This window comes from Xenopus tropicalis, chromosome 9, assembly GCF_000004195.4.
Source record: "Xenopus tropicalis strain Nigerian chromosome 9, UCB_Xtro_10.0, whole genome shotgun sequence".
Lineage (NCBI taxonomy): Eukaryota > Metazoa > Chordata > Amphibia > Anura > Pipidae > Xenopus > Xenopus tropicalis.
Genome location: NC_030685.2, coordinates 66,967,756 through 66,984,913, shown reverse-complemented (window position 1 = coordinate 66,984,913; position 17,158 = coordinate 66,967,756). Strand labels below are relative to the sequence as shown.

The 17,158-nt window shown below is 36.5% G+C and overlaps 1 protein-coding gene across 5 annotated transcripts in view; it reads left to right on the top strand.

Moving 5' to 3' along the window:
- The window catches only part of rapgef4 (Rap guanine nucleotide exchange factor 4), a 163,705-nt gene that overhangs the window by 141,636 nt on the left and 4,911 nt on the right, over positions 1–17,158 (top strand). For all 5 annotated transcript variants that reach the window (XM_004917715.3, XM_002934617.4, XM_031893350.1 and 2 more), the window contains 7 exons: positions 734–859; positions 2,623–2,801; positions 6,936–7,026; positions 9,593–9,643; positions 10,185–10,272; positions 11,073–11,137; positions 16,704–16,758. In XM_004917715.3, the coding sequence (XP_004917772.2) occupies positions 734–859; positions 2,623–2,801; positions 6,936–7,026; positions 9,593–9,643; positions 10,185–10,272; positions 11,073–11,137; positions 16,704–16,758 (655 nt within the window). The remainder of the gene's footprint in view (positions 1–733; positions 860–2,622; positions 2,802–6,935; positions 7,027–9,592; positions 9,644–10,184; positions 10,273–11,072; positions 11,138–16,703; positions 16,759–17,158) is intronic.

Genomic DNA, 17,158 nt, shown 5'->3' with positions numbered 1-17,158 from the left:
AGACTTTCCTTGGGCCAGGTTGGAGCTGCAGAGTGCCATTGAGCCCTATGGGAGACTTTCCTTGGGCCAGGTTGGAGCTGCAGAGTGCCATTGAGCCCTATGGGAGACTTTCCTTGGGCCAGGTTGGAGCTGCAGAGTGCCATTGAGCCCTATGGGAGACTTTCCTTGGGCCAGGTTGGAGCTGCAGAGTGCCATTGAGCCCTATGGGAGGCTTCCAAAATTATGCATTGAAGTTTCAAAGTCAGAAAGGTTTTCGGGCTGTTTACAAGCATTAGCATACAAAAAATTTGTAACTTTTGGATCGATACTGCGTTTTTTCGTACGTCAAAGAAAATAATTTTCGTAATATTTTCTTAACATCACAAATTATCGTGGTTATTACGAATTGTTCCAATCCTACTTATAACAATGCAAAATTCGTACTTTAATGAATGGGCCCCACAGTGTATATATAGTGCTATCAGCGGGTAAACACTTATAAAATCATGTCATTGTGTATAAATAAATCAGTCTGTGTCAGAATGTTTCTTCCCTCCCTTGGGAAAATAATATATAGTTCACAAGGTTGTTTCATGAAAAGGCTTTTTAACCACCCCATTTCAACTGAAAGTTACTATTGTTGGAGTCTTTGTAAAGTCCCTTAGATTTTAGGAGCATTTATTAACTATATTAGCGCTAGAAGGAAATGTGACGTTTATATATTTCTGTAATGTCCAAATTTCTCCTCCATTAGACCCCTCTACCAGAACAAGAGGGGCCTTCCGCTGGAACCATGTCAACTTTTGAACTCATGAGCTCTAAAGACTTGGCGTATCAGATGACCATTCATGACTGGGACCTATTCAGTTGTGTGCATGAGGTTTGTACTATATATTACTTCTAGAAATGAATAACCTAATTAATGGCTTCTGACATCAGAGACACTTCTGACATCAGAGGCAGCCTTTTATAAATAAAAGGGGCCATTACCTTAATGTTGCAAGTGTTGCCCGAGCTCAATTAAATATTACAATCCCACTTTAGGGGCATATTTATTATAGTGTGTAAGCCAACATCATCGGTGATGTTGCCCATAGCACGCAAATATTCGCACAAGTATTTTCTGAAACCTCAAATGGTTGGGATTTATTTTAAAAAAGGCAAAAAGCAAAAATAAACACTGCTGAGTTTCTATAGAAGTCAATGGAAGTAGTTTATCAAGTTTATTTATATTCAAAAGTTTATTAAAACATTCAGGATTTTCAGCCTCATTGAAAATGAATGGAACATACACTGGAGTTCAATTTTTCCTATGACAAAACATGGCTATTTGGTTTGAAAAGCATTTTGACATTTTTTTTTCTCAAACTCAGATTTTAATAAATGTTCTGAAATACACTATTGCATTTACTGAATACAAATATTAATATCAAACCATTAGCCTGAAAATCAAACAAGAAACATTTTTTTTTCTTCAAAAAGGTGCACCAGGTTGTAGTTGCAAACTTGCAGAGGAAACAAAATTCAAGTGAAATAAAGAAGTCACTCTGGTTTAAAGGGGAAAATTTGTAAAAGAGCCCCAAACAACACAGAAACCCATAATATCCCTATCACTGTAATCTGTTCCTTCAACAAGTATAAATACCATTTTATATGCTGAAATCCAGATGCAAAACAGCTCTTCTCTGTCTGCATCATTTGAAATCCTGGCAGGGGAGAAGGGGCTAAAACATTGATGTTACAAATTGTAACAACTTCTCCACAGCTTACAGACAGCATGCAGGAACTACATAACCCACAATGCATTGCACTGTGATGTTCCTTTCCTAATTGGCATCACATGTGCAGGGAATTGTGGGATTTGGACGGTGCAGGTTGAAGGCAGGCTAAGGAGAGTTGACAATTGTTATCTCAACAAGAGAACAAGGGGCGGGGCTTAGGGAACTGTTCCAAAACCATATTATTACTTTAAAAATCATGCAAAAGCTGCATAGTTTTTAATTGATGTATATTGCAAAGTTACTTAAAATGATGTTATGTACTTGGGGTGGAGTTCCCCTTTACCCTTGTTTTACCATTACCAGGCCATCAATTAGTAATTCTCACATGGCAAATCAGAAAGAGTAGAATCAGGCAGTGCAGCATTTGCAGAAGCAATGAGACAAACAATGGGCAATAACCCAAAGTAACATTAGCTCTCATAATGAGAGGCCTATCTGTGTGTTGGGAAGCCACAAGAGCCACGTGCAACCTCTGCCATATATTGCCAGCTTCTCTAAAATATTTAAAGAGGATATTCACCATAAAATAAAATTGGAACCATAAAAGTCAAAGGAAATCTCCAACTGGTCCTTATTTTTTTTACTCAGTGTGTATTTTATTTTTAGTAACTTTCTGAGTTTCAGCTTTCCAGTTTGGATTTCAGCAGCTGTTTGGTTGTTAGGGTTCCACTCACCCTAGTTACAAGTTTGTGCTTTTTAAGCATAGACCTTTCAATACAAGCACAATTCCTGTTTAATGGGCCCACATAGAGCGTCCATTTACGCCACCCTACTAATTTTAGCCATTTCTCCTTCTAAAGGTTTGGGTAATCAATAAAATAATAACCCCTTCTAATGTTCTTTTTTTCCCCCTTAACTGTAGCTGGAACTTATTTACCACACATTCGGGCGACAGAATTTCAAAAAGACGACGGCAAATTTGGACCTCTTCCTGAGACGTTTTAATGAAATTCAGTTCTGGGTTGTGACTGAGATTTGCCTGTGCCCTCAACTCAGCAAGCGCGTTCAACTTCTAAAGAAATTTATTAAAATTGCGGCCCAGTAAGTACTTTGTAGCAATTTAGAAAGAGCAGACAAAAAAAAAAAAAAAAAAAAAATGAAAAATGCTCTTTTTATATTCTAAGTAGATTTCACTTTTGTGCATTTATGATTTATTATAGCCTTTGCTCCTGAGATACTTTTAATAAAGATATAATGTAATGAAATATTTTTCACGTCGACCAGAAAATCTTTTCTGCTGAGACTGGGCTGTCTGCATAGCCACAGTAGGACGCCGGAGGCCAACAGCATGGCCCCTGACAGCCTGGTATTGCTCTCCTATTGCTTCACTATTTAAGCCTGCTGCTTAGAAGGCTGTTTTTTCCCTCTTGAAATCCTTTTCCTCTCAGCTTCTGCATTTTAAAAATGTTAAAGGTGTTTTTCTCTGCCGTTTATAGCCTGAAAAAGCAGCAGGGCATAAAGAGAAACAAAAAAAAAAAATCTGTTAAAGAAATACATTTCAAAATGTGTTCACGTCAACAGCGGGGTCCAGGAAAATACTTAATTACCACCAATTAAAAATAGAACAATCTCCGAAGACAATGGAAATGAAAAACAAACACAAAAATTCTTAACCACGAAATTTGAAATAAAAAACGGAGGAAAAGATTAATTCGCTAAATCCCAGTCAGGCTGGCTAACGTCATGTGTTTAACCTTTTAATGTGGCAAATTTAGTCTCACAGTGAAAAGGTGGGGGGGCTGAAAAAAAAAACCTGTTTACTTGCATGTTAGTAGACTGTACGCAGTGCTAAAAATGAAAAGCCAAATGTGCTCTTTAGTGCTGGGGATCCCACTGAGAGTTCTGAAGAACAAATTTAGCAAGACAAAAGCTCAGTTGGCAGAAACGAGTCCCCTTATGGCGTCTGGCTCTTTAAAAGGCGTTTAAACTGGCGACATGGTCATATATTGGCGTTTGTACCAGGGCAGACATTTATTTTGCTGCACATTATTTGATGGAAATTTTTAGAATTCATACACACACACTCATATATATATATATATATATAAATCAGGAAAAAACAGGTGCACTCCAGGGACCTTTAAAAATAAAAATCAAGAATCTTTATTTAAGTCATTTTAAATATGTATCAGGCCTGATACATTTTTAAAATGACTTAAATAAAGAATCTTGATTTTGGTCACAATTTTAACCACTTCTACTTGAATTAATTTTTAATCAGCTGTAGACTGTGAAAATACAAGGCAATGTGCAATAAAAATTCATTTTTGTTGTGGTTAATGAATTTCAGTAAATGCATAAAAAAGAGAAAAAATATATAGCTCAATACAGGTATGAAATCCCTTATCTGGAAACCCATTAGCCAGAAGGCTCCAAATTATGGGAAGGCCATCTCCCATAGAGCCCATTATATGCAAAAATTCTAATTTTTAAATATGATTCCTTTTTTCTGTAATAATAAAACAGTAACTTGTTCTTGATGGGAATGAAGCTGCATGAATACATATTGGGGCAAAACAATCCTATTGGGGCTATTTAATGTTTAAATGATTTTTAGCAGATCTATACAGTCTAAATTATGGACAGATCCCTTAGATGGAAAACCCCAGGTACGAAGCAATTGGGATAATAGCTCCTATCCCTATACAGGTATGGGATCTTATTCTGCTTGGGACCAGGGATTTCCAGGATAGGCATCTAAGGCTACTATAAATCATTTTAAAATAAAAACATTTATTTATACAGCTTAGTAATCATCAAAACCTGTGCATTCTTTTATCATTACACAAAAAAAAAAGCAAATCAGTCAAAGAATTAAAAAAAATATTTATTTTTATTAGGCCACTATGGGAAATGCCGTTCCCATTTTTCAGCGCTTTCTGGATTTCATTGCAGACCTTCCTGGCATTGTCTTCCAGATGTCGTGGAAATTGTTGCTCGTAATTTTGAATTCAGATTTCTGGCATTGTTTATGAATGTTTTTAAATTAGAGACTGATATTAGCCCATTAATAAACACACAATATTTATTACAGCTAATATTTTAAATATGACATCTTGAGGTCATCGCGCTCCCAAAACACTTTAGCATTGACAGGGATCCAGCTATAGTTACAGCTATCATAAATTAAAGGTTTTTCCTTGTGACCAAATACACTGTGCAGGGTTGAACAGAGGAAGAGAAATTTGTTACATTTTGAGAAATAATATTTTTTTTTCTTCTGACATGATCAGTGCATTCTATGTAACTTAAAAAATCCTTAGTGTTGCCAAAATTGTAGCACTGACATATCAAATCCCAAGTAAAGGAGAAGGAGAGAAAGTAAGGGAGAAAAGGAAAATAAAGTTGTTTTTAAAAAATATCTATGAAAATGTTTGCCAGAAAGCTCCAAATTACAGGAAGGCCATTTCCCATAGACTCCGTTATCAGCAGATAATTCACATTATTAAAAATGATTTCCCTTTTCTCTGTAATATTAAAATAGTACCTTTATTTGATCCCAACTAAGGCAAAACAATCCTATTGGGTTTAATAAATGTTTAAATGCTTTTTAGTAGACTTAAGATATGGAGATCCAAATTACAGAAATACCCCTAATCCGGAAAACCCCAGGTCCTGAGCATTCTGGATAACAGGTCCCATACCCATATACAGAGGATAATGCATGTTCATTTTTTTGCAGTTCTTATTGTGGCTGTCATTGGCTTTATTCACTTTCATATTCTATATTCTGTTTGTTTTATTGGCTTTAACCATAATGCTGTAATTGGCTAGTGGTTTCTTTCTGGTAAGGGCCCATGCAGCACTGCTTTTGTGAAATATTTCCTCATAAAGGAGTACCTGTATTTAGCATTCATTTTAAAATATCTGTAGTTTTGATTTGTTTTGCTAAACCCTGCTGAACAATGAAAAGGAAAGTGCCTTTTTGGCTCCTCAGAGGGGAATAAAGTCTTTAATGAGATGCTGTTTAATCTACAGGTCTGACCAGCAGCAAGGAAGGCATGGTCTCATAATACATTGATTTATTTCCATACTCTATATCTATAACCTTGTTACGAGCAGAGAGGTCCTGACCAGATGTAGGCTCTAAAAAAGGAACTTGAGCCAACAAAGGGGTTAATGTAATTAATCGTCTTGCCTAGTTATTCATAGCAACCAATCAGCTTGAAGCATTTACTGGGCTGCCATTTGAAAAGAAACATCTGATTGGTTACTAGTAGTGGGCAAACTGAAGACATTTTATTACATTACTCCCATAGTCTTAAAACTGCTATTTTAACTAACACTGCTGAGTAACTCTAAAAAGAACAGTATGATACAATAGCACAGTAAATAACATTTTTATAAATAAAATAAAAATTACAAGTAAAAATATGATTTGTTAATTTTGAACATAAGCATATATATTTCACCTTTCATATTATTATGAGAATTTACAGGATACCTCTTTAGTTACCAGCATGCAATGTTCTAATTGAATTAGAACATAATAACATTGTTTATACTGTTAGCCACCAGAAGGGAAATACTGCAGACTCCGTTCCCAACTGTTCCTGTTCATTAGCCCCATTGCTTCCAGCCCTATGGGCTTCAAAGTCGGTTGGGCACAAACAGAGCAAAAGTGTTTATAATAAGTGCTCAAAAGGACCAATATAATTATATATATCATATACAGTAGATAGATAGATAGATAGATAGATAGATAGAGAGAAATAGACAGAGATAGATAGAGAAATAGACAGAGAGAGATAGATAGATAGATAGATAGATAGATAGATAGATAGATAGATAGAAATAGACAGACCGAGATAGATAACAGACAAATGTAGATCAATAGTTGAGAGAGAGAAATAGACAGACGGAGATATGTAGATAGATAGATGGATAGAAGGATGATAGATAGATAGAAGGATGATAGACAGAGAGTGAGAAAAAGACGATAGATAGATAGACAGACAGACAGACATAGATAGATCGATAGACAGACAGACAGATAGAAAGATAGATAGATGCTGTCATTTTAATTTTATTCTAGAAGAAACACTAACAGCTACAGTGTAAATTCTTCCCTTACAGTACAATCCTGCTGTGATTTACATCCTATATACAAGGTGCGCTTTTGTCTTCTGTGCCTTTAACGATCTGATAATCTCATGCAAATAATATGTTTTTCAGCTGCAAGGAATATAAAAATTTGAACTCGTTCTTTGCTATTGTCATGGGGCTGAGTAACGTGGCCGTAAGCCGTCTCTCACTGACATGGGAGGTATGTTTCTAATAGGTATTCAACATTTCTTTTTTATATCTATACAAGGAAAGGGACATAAAGCTTTTATTTTTTTGCTGTTAGTTCTTGTCTAATGGAATTATTAATAGATGATTTATGAGAATTATAGAATTATCTTCTATATCTGCTTGGGATTTAACCTTGATTCGAAAGATCCATTGTTTATCTTCATAATCCTCCTCATCTCTTGCCATAACCCTCTGCCAATCTCAGCTAAGTATAATAATCAAAAGGTGCCATACTGGGGGTGTAGGTTGGGGTATGAACAGCAAGGGAGACATAGCCTGCAGTCTTTTTCTATTGGCTTTAGTTTACAGATTTTAATATGCAATGTTCTTATTTACCTACAAATACATTGAAATTGCTACAAATTGCTTTATATGTCAAATTATTGTGGGTTGCACCAGGAAAAATTGTATCTACATTGAGATATTCATCTGGGAATGAAATGAAAGTTGTTAATGGAATAAATCTACACAATGTGAAAAATGATTTTCTAAGGGTGAACAATGTTCCCTGTAAAGTATCCTATCACATAGGGGAGGCCTCCTTTATAAACCATTTGCTCCTGGATCCAATAGCAGCTTCTACATTTCTAATAGTTTCCCACTGCTATACTGTAAGTAAAGCTTTCTGAGCAGATATTCTCTTTATCTCTAATGCAGAATTATTACTTGACACTTGCACAGTTTTACGTGGTTGATCATAAGCAGCTCTTCTCTCATTTTAGATTGTAAGCTCTATAATCCCCTTTATCACCTGTATTAAATGATCTGTGCACAAAGGCTAATATTACGTTATAGTTAATATATGCATAGTAAAATAGTATTCATATACTATGTATATAATATGTATACTCTATATAACATGCATTTTATTATATACTGTGGTACAATTTATACATTTATCATTAAAAATAATGTGTCAGCTGGCTCTTCTCACCTTTTCCTTGGAAAAATAATTCACACTAGGAGGCCTATTTACTAATACTAAAATACCTGCAGTCACATAAAAAGAAAAATATGACAAACGGGTGCAGCTTCTTTCCCTCATTTGTATTTCTTCCTCCTCTAACAGAATATTCGCGGTTGCATTTTTTTGCAGCTAGAATTGCATTGCTCCATATATTTTCAATGAGGAAATAAAGTTGTTACAGACAATTCCCATTGATATGTATAGAAACTTACCAGCTTTTACTTTCCAAGTTTTTCCTGGCAATTTTCGCTTTTTCTTTCCTTTAATAAATCACGACTAGTTAAGTTTCAGAGAATACACAGGTAATTGTGCAATTTTTTCACAGTTGTGGAGAAAAAAAACCATCAACTAAATTTTTGATAAATAACCCCCTGGTGATTCTGTAAAACACCTAATTAGTGTTACAAAAAGAACATTATTTTTAATTTGGGAAACAGCACTATGAAAGTGCTTCCCCCTGACCACTTCCCCCAATCGTGGCTGCAATGGAGAAGTATAATGTACATGTGGGGGCAGTGGGTTGCGCCTTCAGTTCACAGTGAGGGTGGGGGGTCCCTGAGGGGGTGTGGGGACCGTTTAGGTGGACCCCGAACACCCCAGTCCGACACTAGTGTCTATGCTATGATTAGACATCTGATTATTGATTGATTATTGATATATAAAAGAGGATTTTTCATACTTGTGAACTTGTTTTATTGTTTTTTTTCCTGCCTATCAAACCCCTTTTGCATCCTAATCACAAAGCAGCCCCCATTCCAGACTGAGTAGCACAAACAGAAATCCCATTAGCCTGTCATTTAATCCCCCCCCCCCCACACACACACACAAATTCAGAGCTGCCATATTTCCCTGGATTTGCTTGCTAATCACTCACACTCATTTTAATTTTCCAATTATTGCTCAGGCAATTTAGATGGGGAAAATGTTTACTGATCGCACTGATTGTTGCTCATAAGTCATAATGCCAATGTGATTAGTATTTCAATGTTTTCACAGTTGGCTTGTGAATATGACAATGCAATTATCATTGACAGATGCCTAGAGATAAAGAATGCTCCATTTTGCTGCTCAGAAAATAATAATTGGCCTTTGTTTTTGTTTGTTTTTTTTTGCATCTGAAGTTTGTTAAAGCTACAAGGTGACATATTAATATAAACTATTCGCTGCAAGGCCCACCTTTATGTCCCTCTGGAGTAGGAATGAATACAAATGGCAGCATCTGAGCTTGTCAGGCAATGGCTGACAACATGGCACCTAGTGACAGCAGGAACCTAATGAGCCTGTAATGCAATGCCCAATCTTACTTCTTCCTTATATAAAATACAGCAGTGCTAATTTGTGGCAATGCACGGACATCATTCATACACAAGCAGGTCATGTCTGGCATTCTTATATCTATATATTATACAATCTAACATCCCCACCGTAGGGACCTACACACTCGGGTCACTTTCATCGGGGGCCCACCTGTCTCTCCAGGGCCCTTTGCAAATAATAAATAAGCTTTAAGAAAGGTTTTTGTGTTCTGTAGTTTGATTTTGAAGTCACATGACTCTCATTGTTTTGACAGAAACTCCCAAGCAAGTTCAAAAAGATCTATGCAGAATTTGAAAATTTAATGGTGAGTGAAAGAGAATGGAAATATTTCTCCTCTGACATTTGCAGTAATGCGATTGATGGTTGCATGTGTGCTTTACTGTAATATCATAACTGTAACATTATAACAGTATTATTGGCTGGATGACGAGGAACTGTCTATGTATTTATCCATAATATTAAAAAAGTTATATGTGCTTCAACAGTACAGGTATGAGATCTGGTATCTGGAAACCTGTTTTCCAGAAAGTTCAGAATTAGGGGAGACCATCTCCCATAGACTCCCATAGAAAAATGATTTCCCTTTTCTCTGTAAAAAATAAAACGGTACCTTTTGTTTGATCCCAACTGATATATAATTAATCCTTATTTGTGTCAAAACAAGCCTATTGGGTTTATCTGATTTATTAGTAGACTTAAGGTATGGATATTCAAATAATGAACCTCTCATCCAGAAAACCCCAGGTCCCAAGCATTCCGGATAACAAGTCCCATACTTGTACGCTGTTTCTGACAATAATGGCCAAAATCAGGTAGTGACATGGACTTCTGTGTTTGTACTGCAGGATCCATCAAGGAATCACAGGGCTTACAGGCTCACTGTAGCTAAACTGGACCCTCCAATCATTCCATTTACACCTCTGCTTATCAAAGGTAAGGAACCAGCCTATAGGAATAATACTGCAAAGACACTGTTCAACTGATGAGTGTTGTGTTCTTTATTAGTGTTGATTCTGTCATAGAAAGACCAGAATTGCCAAAAGTACACCACACTAGGGTATATCACTTTAGGGAAGAACAGTAGGACCCCCAGCAGAGGTACCCTATAGTATAATAAAGGTTTCCTTAAGATTTTCCTTATATCTCATGATAATTAAGCCCTAAATAAACCTGCTACACAGATTCAGAATTGGTTGTATAGGCAGGTCATTGATCTACTTTTGAAGGAAGTTCTGGAAAATAGAGTCGATTTCTTCCCTGATCACTGTTAAAATAATTAGAAGGATTCCATCTTAAAGAATTATCCAATATTCCAATATAATCAGTTCAGACTCATTGGCCATCCTCTTTGTAAGCTAGTTACTTTGTTTGGCTGACAGACCAATAAGTAGATCTCAAGATGAGGCATTGGCAAATTAAATTGTCAACCTGATTATATAGTGTAACATATCCAGATGGAGAACATTACTCTTGAATTAAAATTTGTTCCCCTTCTAAAATGTATTTGTAACTAACTATTTAACTGTATGGCACAACTCATGAGGAGACTCAACTAATATCAAATACTTACAACAATCAAGCACAAGGGTCCTGGCCATTTCTGTATAAGGTATATACATTTGGCTTTTTGGGGAGTGCTGGGGAATGCAGTTTAGTAGCAGGCTACAGATCCCTCCCGAGTGTGCTTAAGGATATGTTATATAAAATATTTATCTTTTCTTTTTTTTCTACAGATATGACTTTTACCCATGAGGGCAACAAAACCTTCATTGACAATTTGGTTAACTTTGAGAAAATGGTAGGTTTTTCTTTTTTATTCTGAGTGCTGAGGTATCGCTGAAGTTTCATTTTGCCTAACAGTGATTCTTAACATATTGGTTGGGACCCATGTTAGGGTGGGTCTTCATAACCCCTTTTTAAAATTTCTGTTATAAAAGAATATAGTAAAATATGCTTTAAAGTTTTAAGCCAATGTATTGGGTTGTGGAGTTCCTTGGTTCCTAAAATGAAAGGTTAAGAAACCTTGACCTGAAAGGATCTAAGGAATCTAATGTATTTAATGTTCCTGATAAACATACATACGTAAATACATAATGTTCAACAGCAGCTTATTATTAGGTGGATGGGGCTTGTGTAGCTCATTGCCTAACAGGCTATTTGTTGTAGCCTAAAGACATTAAGCTGAATGAAGACTGTGACATAATTTGATAAAACTTGCCAAGGCCTAACTCCAAGCCTACAAAGAAACCTATATTGTGCACAGCCCCACCTACATTTTATTTTTATATGTTTTTATTTATGGCAAATAGTTCAGTTTTAGTTCATTGGTTTACTGTGGAGGTAAGTAGAAATAGAGAACAATGTAAAAGTGCTATAAAGAACTCCCTCAAATAAACAGAAATAGGTGCAGCTCACAAAATGTGAATAGCATGCTTAACCCATTTCTTTGTAGGTCCAGAGTGTGACAAAATGTTAATGTTTCGGAGGGATAAATTCCCTTTCATCAGAAGATGAGACGTGCACAATATCTGTAATGATTATTTCCTTTTATGTCCTTTTTGATCACTGACATTTTGTACTTAACTTTGCACACCTCCGCCCAGTATTTCCCCTTTATAATAAATACACAGATAGTTCACTTTGTTTTTTGAATTCATTGATCCAGAGGTGTGTATAATTCCAAACCACTTTTACTGTTTGGAGTCCTGCTTAATAGATTTAATCTAATGTAGGGCTCACTGCTTCTTTCTATTTAATACAAGAGCATTTATGAGGGCTGATGGCCAAATTTGGGCATTCGCATAGCAGGCTAAATCAGAATAATAAATCTAACAGGAAACCTAGTGCAGATTGAAAGAATGATAGAGGGACCTAAGGTAAAGCAGACCCCTACCGTGGTGGATTCTTGTTGGAAATCATAGAAGGAGCTGTTGGAATAAATCTGGCAGTAGCATGGCACAAGGGACTTACTATAAGCTTTAGTGGTACACTAGTACCCAGCTAATCCATGGCATGCTGGGAAAAACTTAAAGGTGCCAAAAAGCTGCATTAATGCCTGTTTTGTAGCTACATGCCTTTATAATCAACCTCCAGTTAATTTTTAAATATATTTCTTTGGTAGCTTAGTAATTTGAGACACTCGTCAGACTTCAGCTTGAAATGCTGGTCTAATTACTCTCATTACACAAAAATGTAATTTGTTAAGGAAATATACACTTAGGTAATAAAAAAATCAATTAAACTATATTTTCCCATTATAAAATAAAACCACCCGTACCATTTTTATAATATGGCTGAGGAGAGTTACATGGAAACATCTTACAGTGAGTGTTTATCCTACAATATTTGCACTGTCCCATCTGTGAGCATGTCTAATTTGTAATGCTAAATCACAGCTTAAGTCAAGTAATTATGCAAATGTATTCTAATTGAAATATTTAACATCAAACAAACAGAATAAAAAGCATATCTTTAACCTATTTGGCTTGTTAAATTAAAAAAAAAAATAATGACTGTTCAATATTCCATGTCTTGCTTTGCACTTTGGCATAATCAGAAGCTTTTGACTGTGTGTGGGGAGTGGAAGCTTGGGAACCACCATACACTTACCTGTTAATATTTGCTGTACAGAGACTGTATCATGCAGCGCACTGCGTATGAGCAAAGGGCAAGTCACATGACTGAGAATGAGAGACCTTACTGTAGATTATTGTAAGATTCCACTTTAACAGTAACATATTAAATTAGTAAGTAAGTGGCAAGGCAGGTGGCCTTTTATTAAAGCGGTGGTTCACGTTCAAATTCATTTTAGTATGATGTAGACATTAATATTCTGAGACATTTTTAACTGGTCTTCATTTTTTATTATTTGTAGTTCTCTAGCAGCTATCCAGCTATCTGGTTGCTATGGTCCAATTTACCCTAGTAACCAGGCAGAAGAGACTGAATGGTGAATAGTAGAGCACCTAAATAGGAAGATACTGTAAGTAATTAAAAGTGATGACAATAAAACTGTAGGCTCAAAGAATAATCATTTTTGGCTGTAGGGGTCAGTGCCCTCCCCCCATTTGATATCTGGAAAGAGCCAAAAAAATGGCAAATGATTTAAAAACTCTAAAAGATTAAAATGTAGACCTATAAAAAAAGTTGCGAAGAATATGACATTCTATAACATACAAAAAGTTAATTTGAAGGTGAACCACCCCTTTAAATGAGTACTCTATAGTGACTGATAACTGATGAGCAACTTAAGCTCCGCCACTGCTCAAGTTCCTGCCATTGGCCTCTTCACGGTAGGAACAAACTGGGTTTTGCATCATGTATACCTCTAATGAAACACCCTGTTTCAAAAATGTTTACGACACAGATGGAGATAAGTGTTCCGCCTACAGTTATTTCTAATGAGAGAGGGATATTTATATTTGGGAGATTTTTTTCTTAGGAAAGAATGAGGCACATTCATTAGTTTATAAATCCTGGGCCATTTTCAGTTATTCAGCAATGGGGAAACTTTAGAGACTTTGCTTAAAATGCTAGCCATTCACAGCACCCTCCACTCTATTTATTTTGGCCTAAGTTCTCCCGCAGCCCCAATGCAGCCCTTGCTTACCCCCGACCACAACAGATGTTTCAAAGTCGGACCTCGTTTGTTCACACACCATTTTATGCTCCTGAGTGTGGCCAGCAACAGAAACTCAAACGTCAGAGTCACTCAAGACTTTTTTGAAATTTCTAAACTGTTGATGGCCCCAATATTGATGGAATTTTAAAGAATAGTCTTCTTTTTTTGTACTCTGGACAATAAGCTTTACAGTCGGTGCAGCACAAAACTGAGAGGGGTAGGCAGGAGAAAATAGGATAGAGCAGAACAGGAGGAAGACAAGAGTATCTGTATTATCTTACGGTGTCATTGGGTTTGGTCTTTAATTTTAAAATAAACATCAAAAAACAGCAGGTAAGGCATTTGTATGTAATGCACATGTTTCTGCCTATGAAATATTTTATATGCTGTGTATATACACTTCCTATATTACTATCAGCTGGTTCCCTGTCCATCTGGTTAAGGCTCTCTCTAATATTCTGGTGGTTTTAGTACTTTCAATCCACTGGAAGATACTCAACATATAATTAAAGGAATATAAATGCATGGGACCTGTTATCCAGAATGTTTGGGACCTGAGGATTTCCAGTTAAGGGGTATTTCCGTATTTTGGATCAACATACCTACTAAAAAATAATATAACCATTATTTAAAGGCAATAGGATTAATTATATCCTATTTGGGATCAAGTAAAAGGTACTGGGCTAGGAAGAAAGGATTTTTTTTTTTTTTTTAATCTATTAAATGGGAGATGGTCTTCCCTGTAATTTGGAAGCTTTCTGCATAACAGGTTTTCGGATAAGGGATCCTATACCTGTAATATAACCTGTATAAAACATATATATAATATCATATCATATATATTTAATATAATCAAATATAATAAAAGCAATATAAAAAAGCAAAGCAACATGTACTTTAGTGCCAAACCATTTGCTATATTTTGCATTTTATATTCCTTGTATTTTTTGCACCCAGCTAGTTCTAATTGCACATTATTAAAAGAGCTTGTTAGAATACTCAGCAGCTGTTGGCACAAAATAGTTATTTATAGCTGTGGTGTTACATGAAGTCTCGCGCCAGTACCATCATTCAGTCCAGCAGAGCTCAGGAACATCTAAAGCTTATGTCATTCCCTTGTTATAAATATTCCCACACTCACTAAGAATGTATCAGGATACGTGACACCATGATGAGAACATCTTTTGGGGCTTCTCATTGCTGCTGACAGCCCCCCATACTGTTAGATAAACAGAATCTGCACTGGACAAGGCTGCCCCTAAGTTTTTAACTGTCACCTAAATATTTAAGTTTATTACAATGATAGCAAGTATCTGGCTTAGGCCCGGACTGGCAATCTGTAAATTCTGGCAAATGCCAGAGGGGCTGCTGTAAGATGCCACAGACACTCACTATTTATTGGGCTGGTGGGGGGGCTGTTTGGGCCTCTGTGTATTGGAAATGCCAGGGCCTATTTTGAATCCTGATCTGGCTTTTAGAGGATGAGCTGCAATGCTGGGAAATTTATACTTTTTTCAGTCTAGTGGTTCTCATATAAAAGTTCTATAGCCACACCCAAACTCTGGTGGCTGCATGGGCATTTTAAAGAGACAGAAAGTTGAAAGTGCTTTTTCTGGTTACCCCCTAGCTACCAGAGCTGGTTGTGGTTGAACTCTTTGGCTGTATGGTTGTGGCTACACCATGGCAGGTTCTACTATGCAGAGAGGATGGAAGTTGTGGACAGTGGCACCATAGTAAATGCAATGAGAGTGGAAAAGCAAACCAATAAGATTCTACCCTAACAAGCAATAATTGCTATATTTTAATTTTGCTTTTGGAAGCATGCAAAGTGTGCCATAACTGCACGCAAACCCTGTGACCCTATGGGGAGCATGCAGCCGCTATAATAAAAAATCTTAAAGAAATATACCCAAATCCCTTTCTAAACCTTGCTGATAATGCTGAAAGTATTTAGAATTCATAAAGAGAATAAATAAAGAAACTCTAAAGAGCCCTGAAATTAATCACCAAGGTGGTGTGCATGTTATAACAAAAATATCTGATATTTTCCCCTCTGCTATCTGGGTGCCTACATTGTCAGCCTGCAGTGGTCTGTGGTATTATGGGATACATACAGTAGAGTACATTTACTAAGACACGAATCTGAACCGAATTGGAAAAATTCCGATTTGAAAATGAAAATTTTGCGACTTTTTCGTATTTTTTGCGATTTTTTCGGCATCTTTACGACTTTTTCGTTACCAATACGATTTGCGCGAAAAAACGCGAGTTTTTCGTAGCCATTCCGAAAGTTGTGCAAAATCTGCCGATTTTTTCGTAGCGTTAAAACTTGCGCGAAAAGTTGCGCCTTTTTCGTAGCATTAAAACTTAAAAGGTGCGACGTTTCGCGCAAGTTTTAACGCTACGAAAAAAGCGCAACTTTTTGTGCAAGTTTTAACGCTACGAAAAATCGACAGATTTTGCGCAACTTTCGGAATGGCTACGGAAAACTCGCGTTTTTTCGCACAAATCGTATTAGTAACGAAAAAGTCGCGACATTTTTCCGAAAAAATCGCAAAATACCGATCATTACGAAAAAAACGCAATCGGACGCATTCGGCCCGTTCGTGGCTTAGTAAATGTGCCCCTATGTGTAGGCACCAGGAAAGGTTTTCTTAAAAACCTTAAACATGTGTAGTCTGTGTTTCACGTGCAACAAGCCTACTTATACCGCTGTTTCATTTTCCCTTCTTATCTTTTCCAGCGAATGATCGCAAACACCTTGAGAACAATAAGATACTGCCGAAGCGTCCCTTTCAGTAAGTGTTGCACAACAAAACTATTCTTATTATGCTCCTCCTTTATTAAAAATGTGTAAATAATAAGTATATTAGACATCACTGAGGATGGCCCTTACCTTAAAAAAACTGCAAAGGAAGGAAGGAAGAATTTTAATTTTATAATTTCTTGTAAGCTTACATAGGGACTTCACTACCTTTTTTAAAACACAATACAAATGGAGACATGGCCCTGAACCTGGCCATATGTTATACGATCCACTGGTTTGGTTTAGGTTACCTAATGGGCGGATCTTTCCCTGATGTCCCCTAACTAAGGTGGGGGATATCGGGCTGATCCAATCATTTGGCCCAAGGGCCTGCCCAGTCGACATCTGCCCGATTTTTGTCCAGATAGTGGTTGGATAGGCCTGTTGGGGGG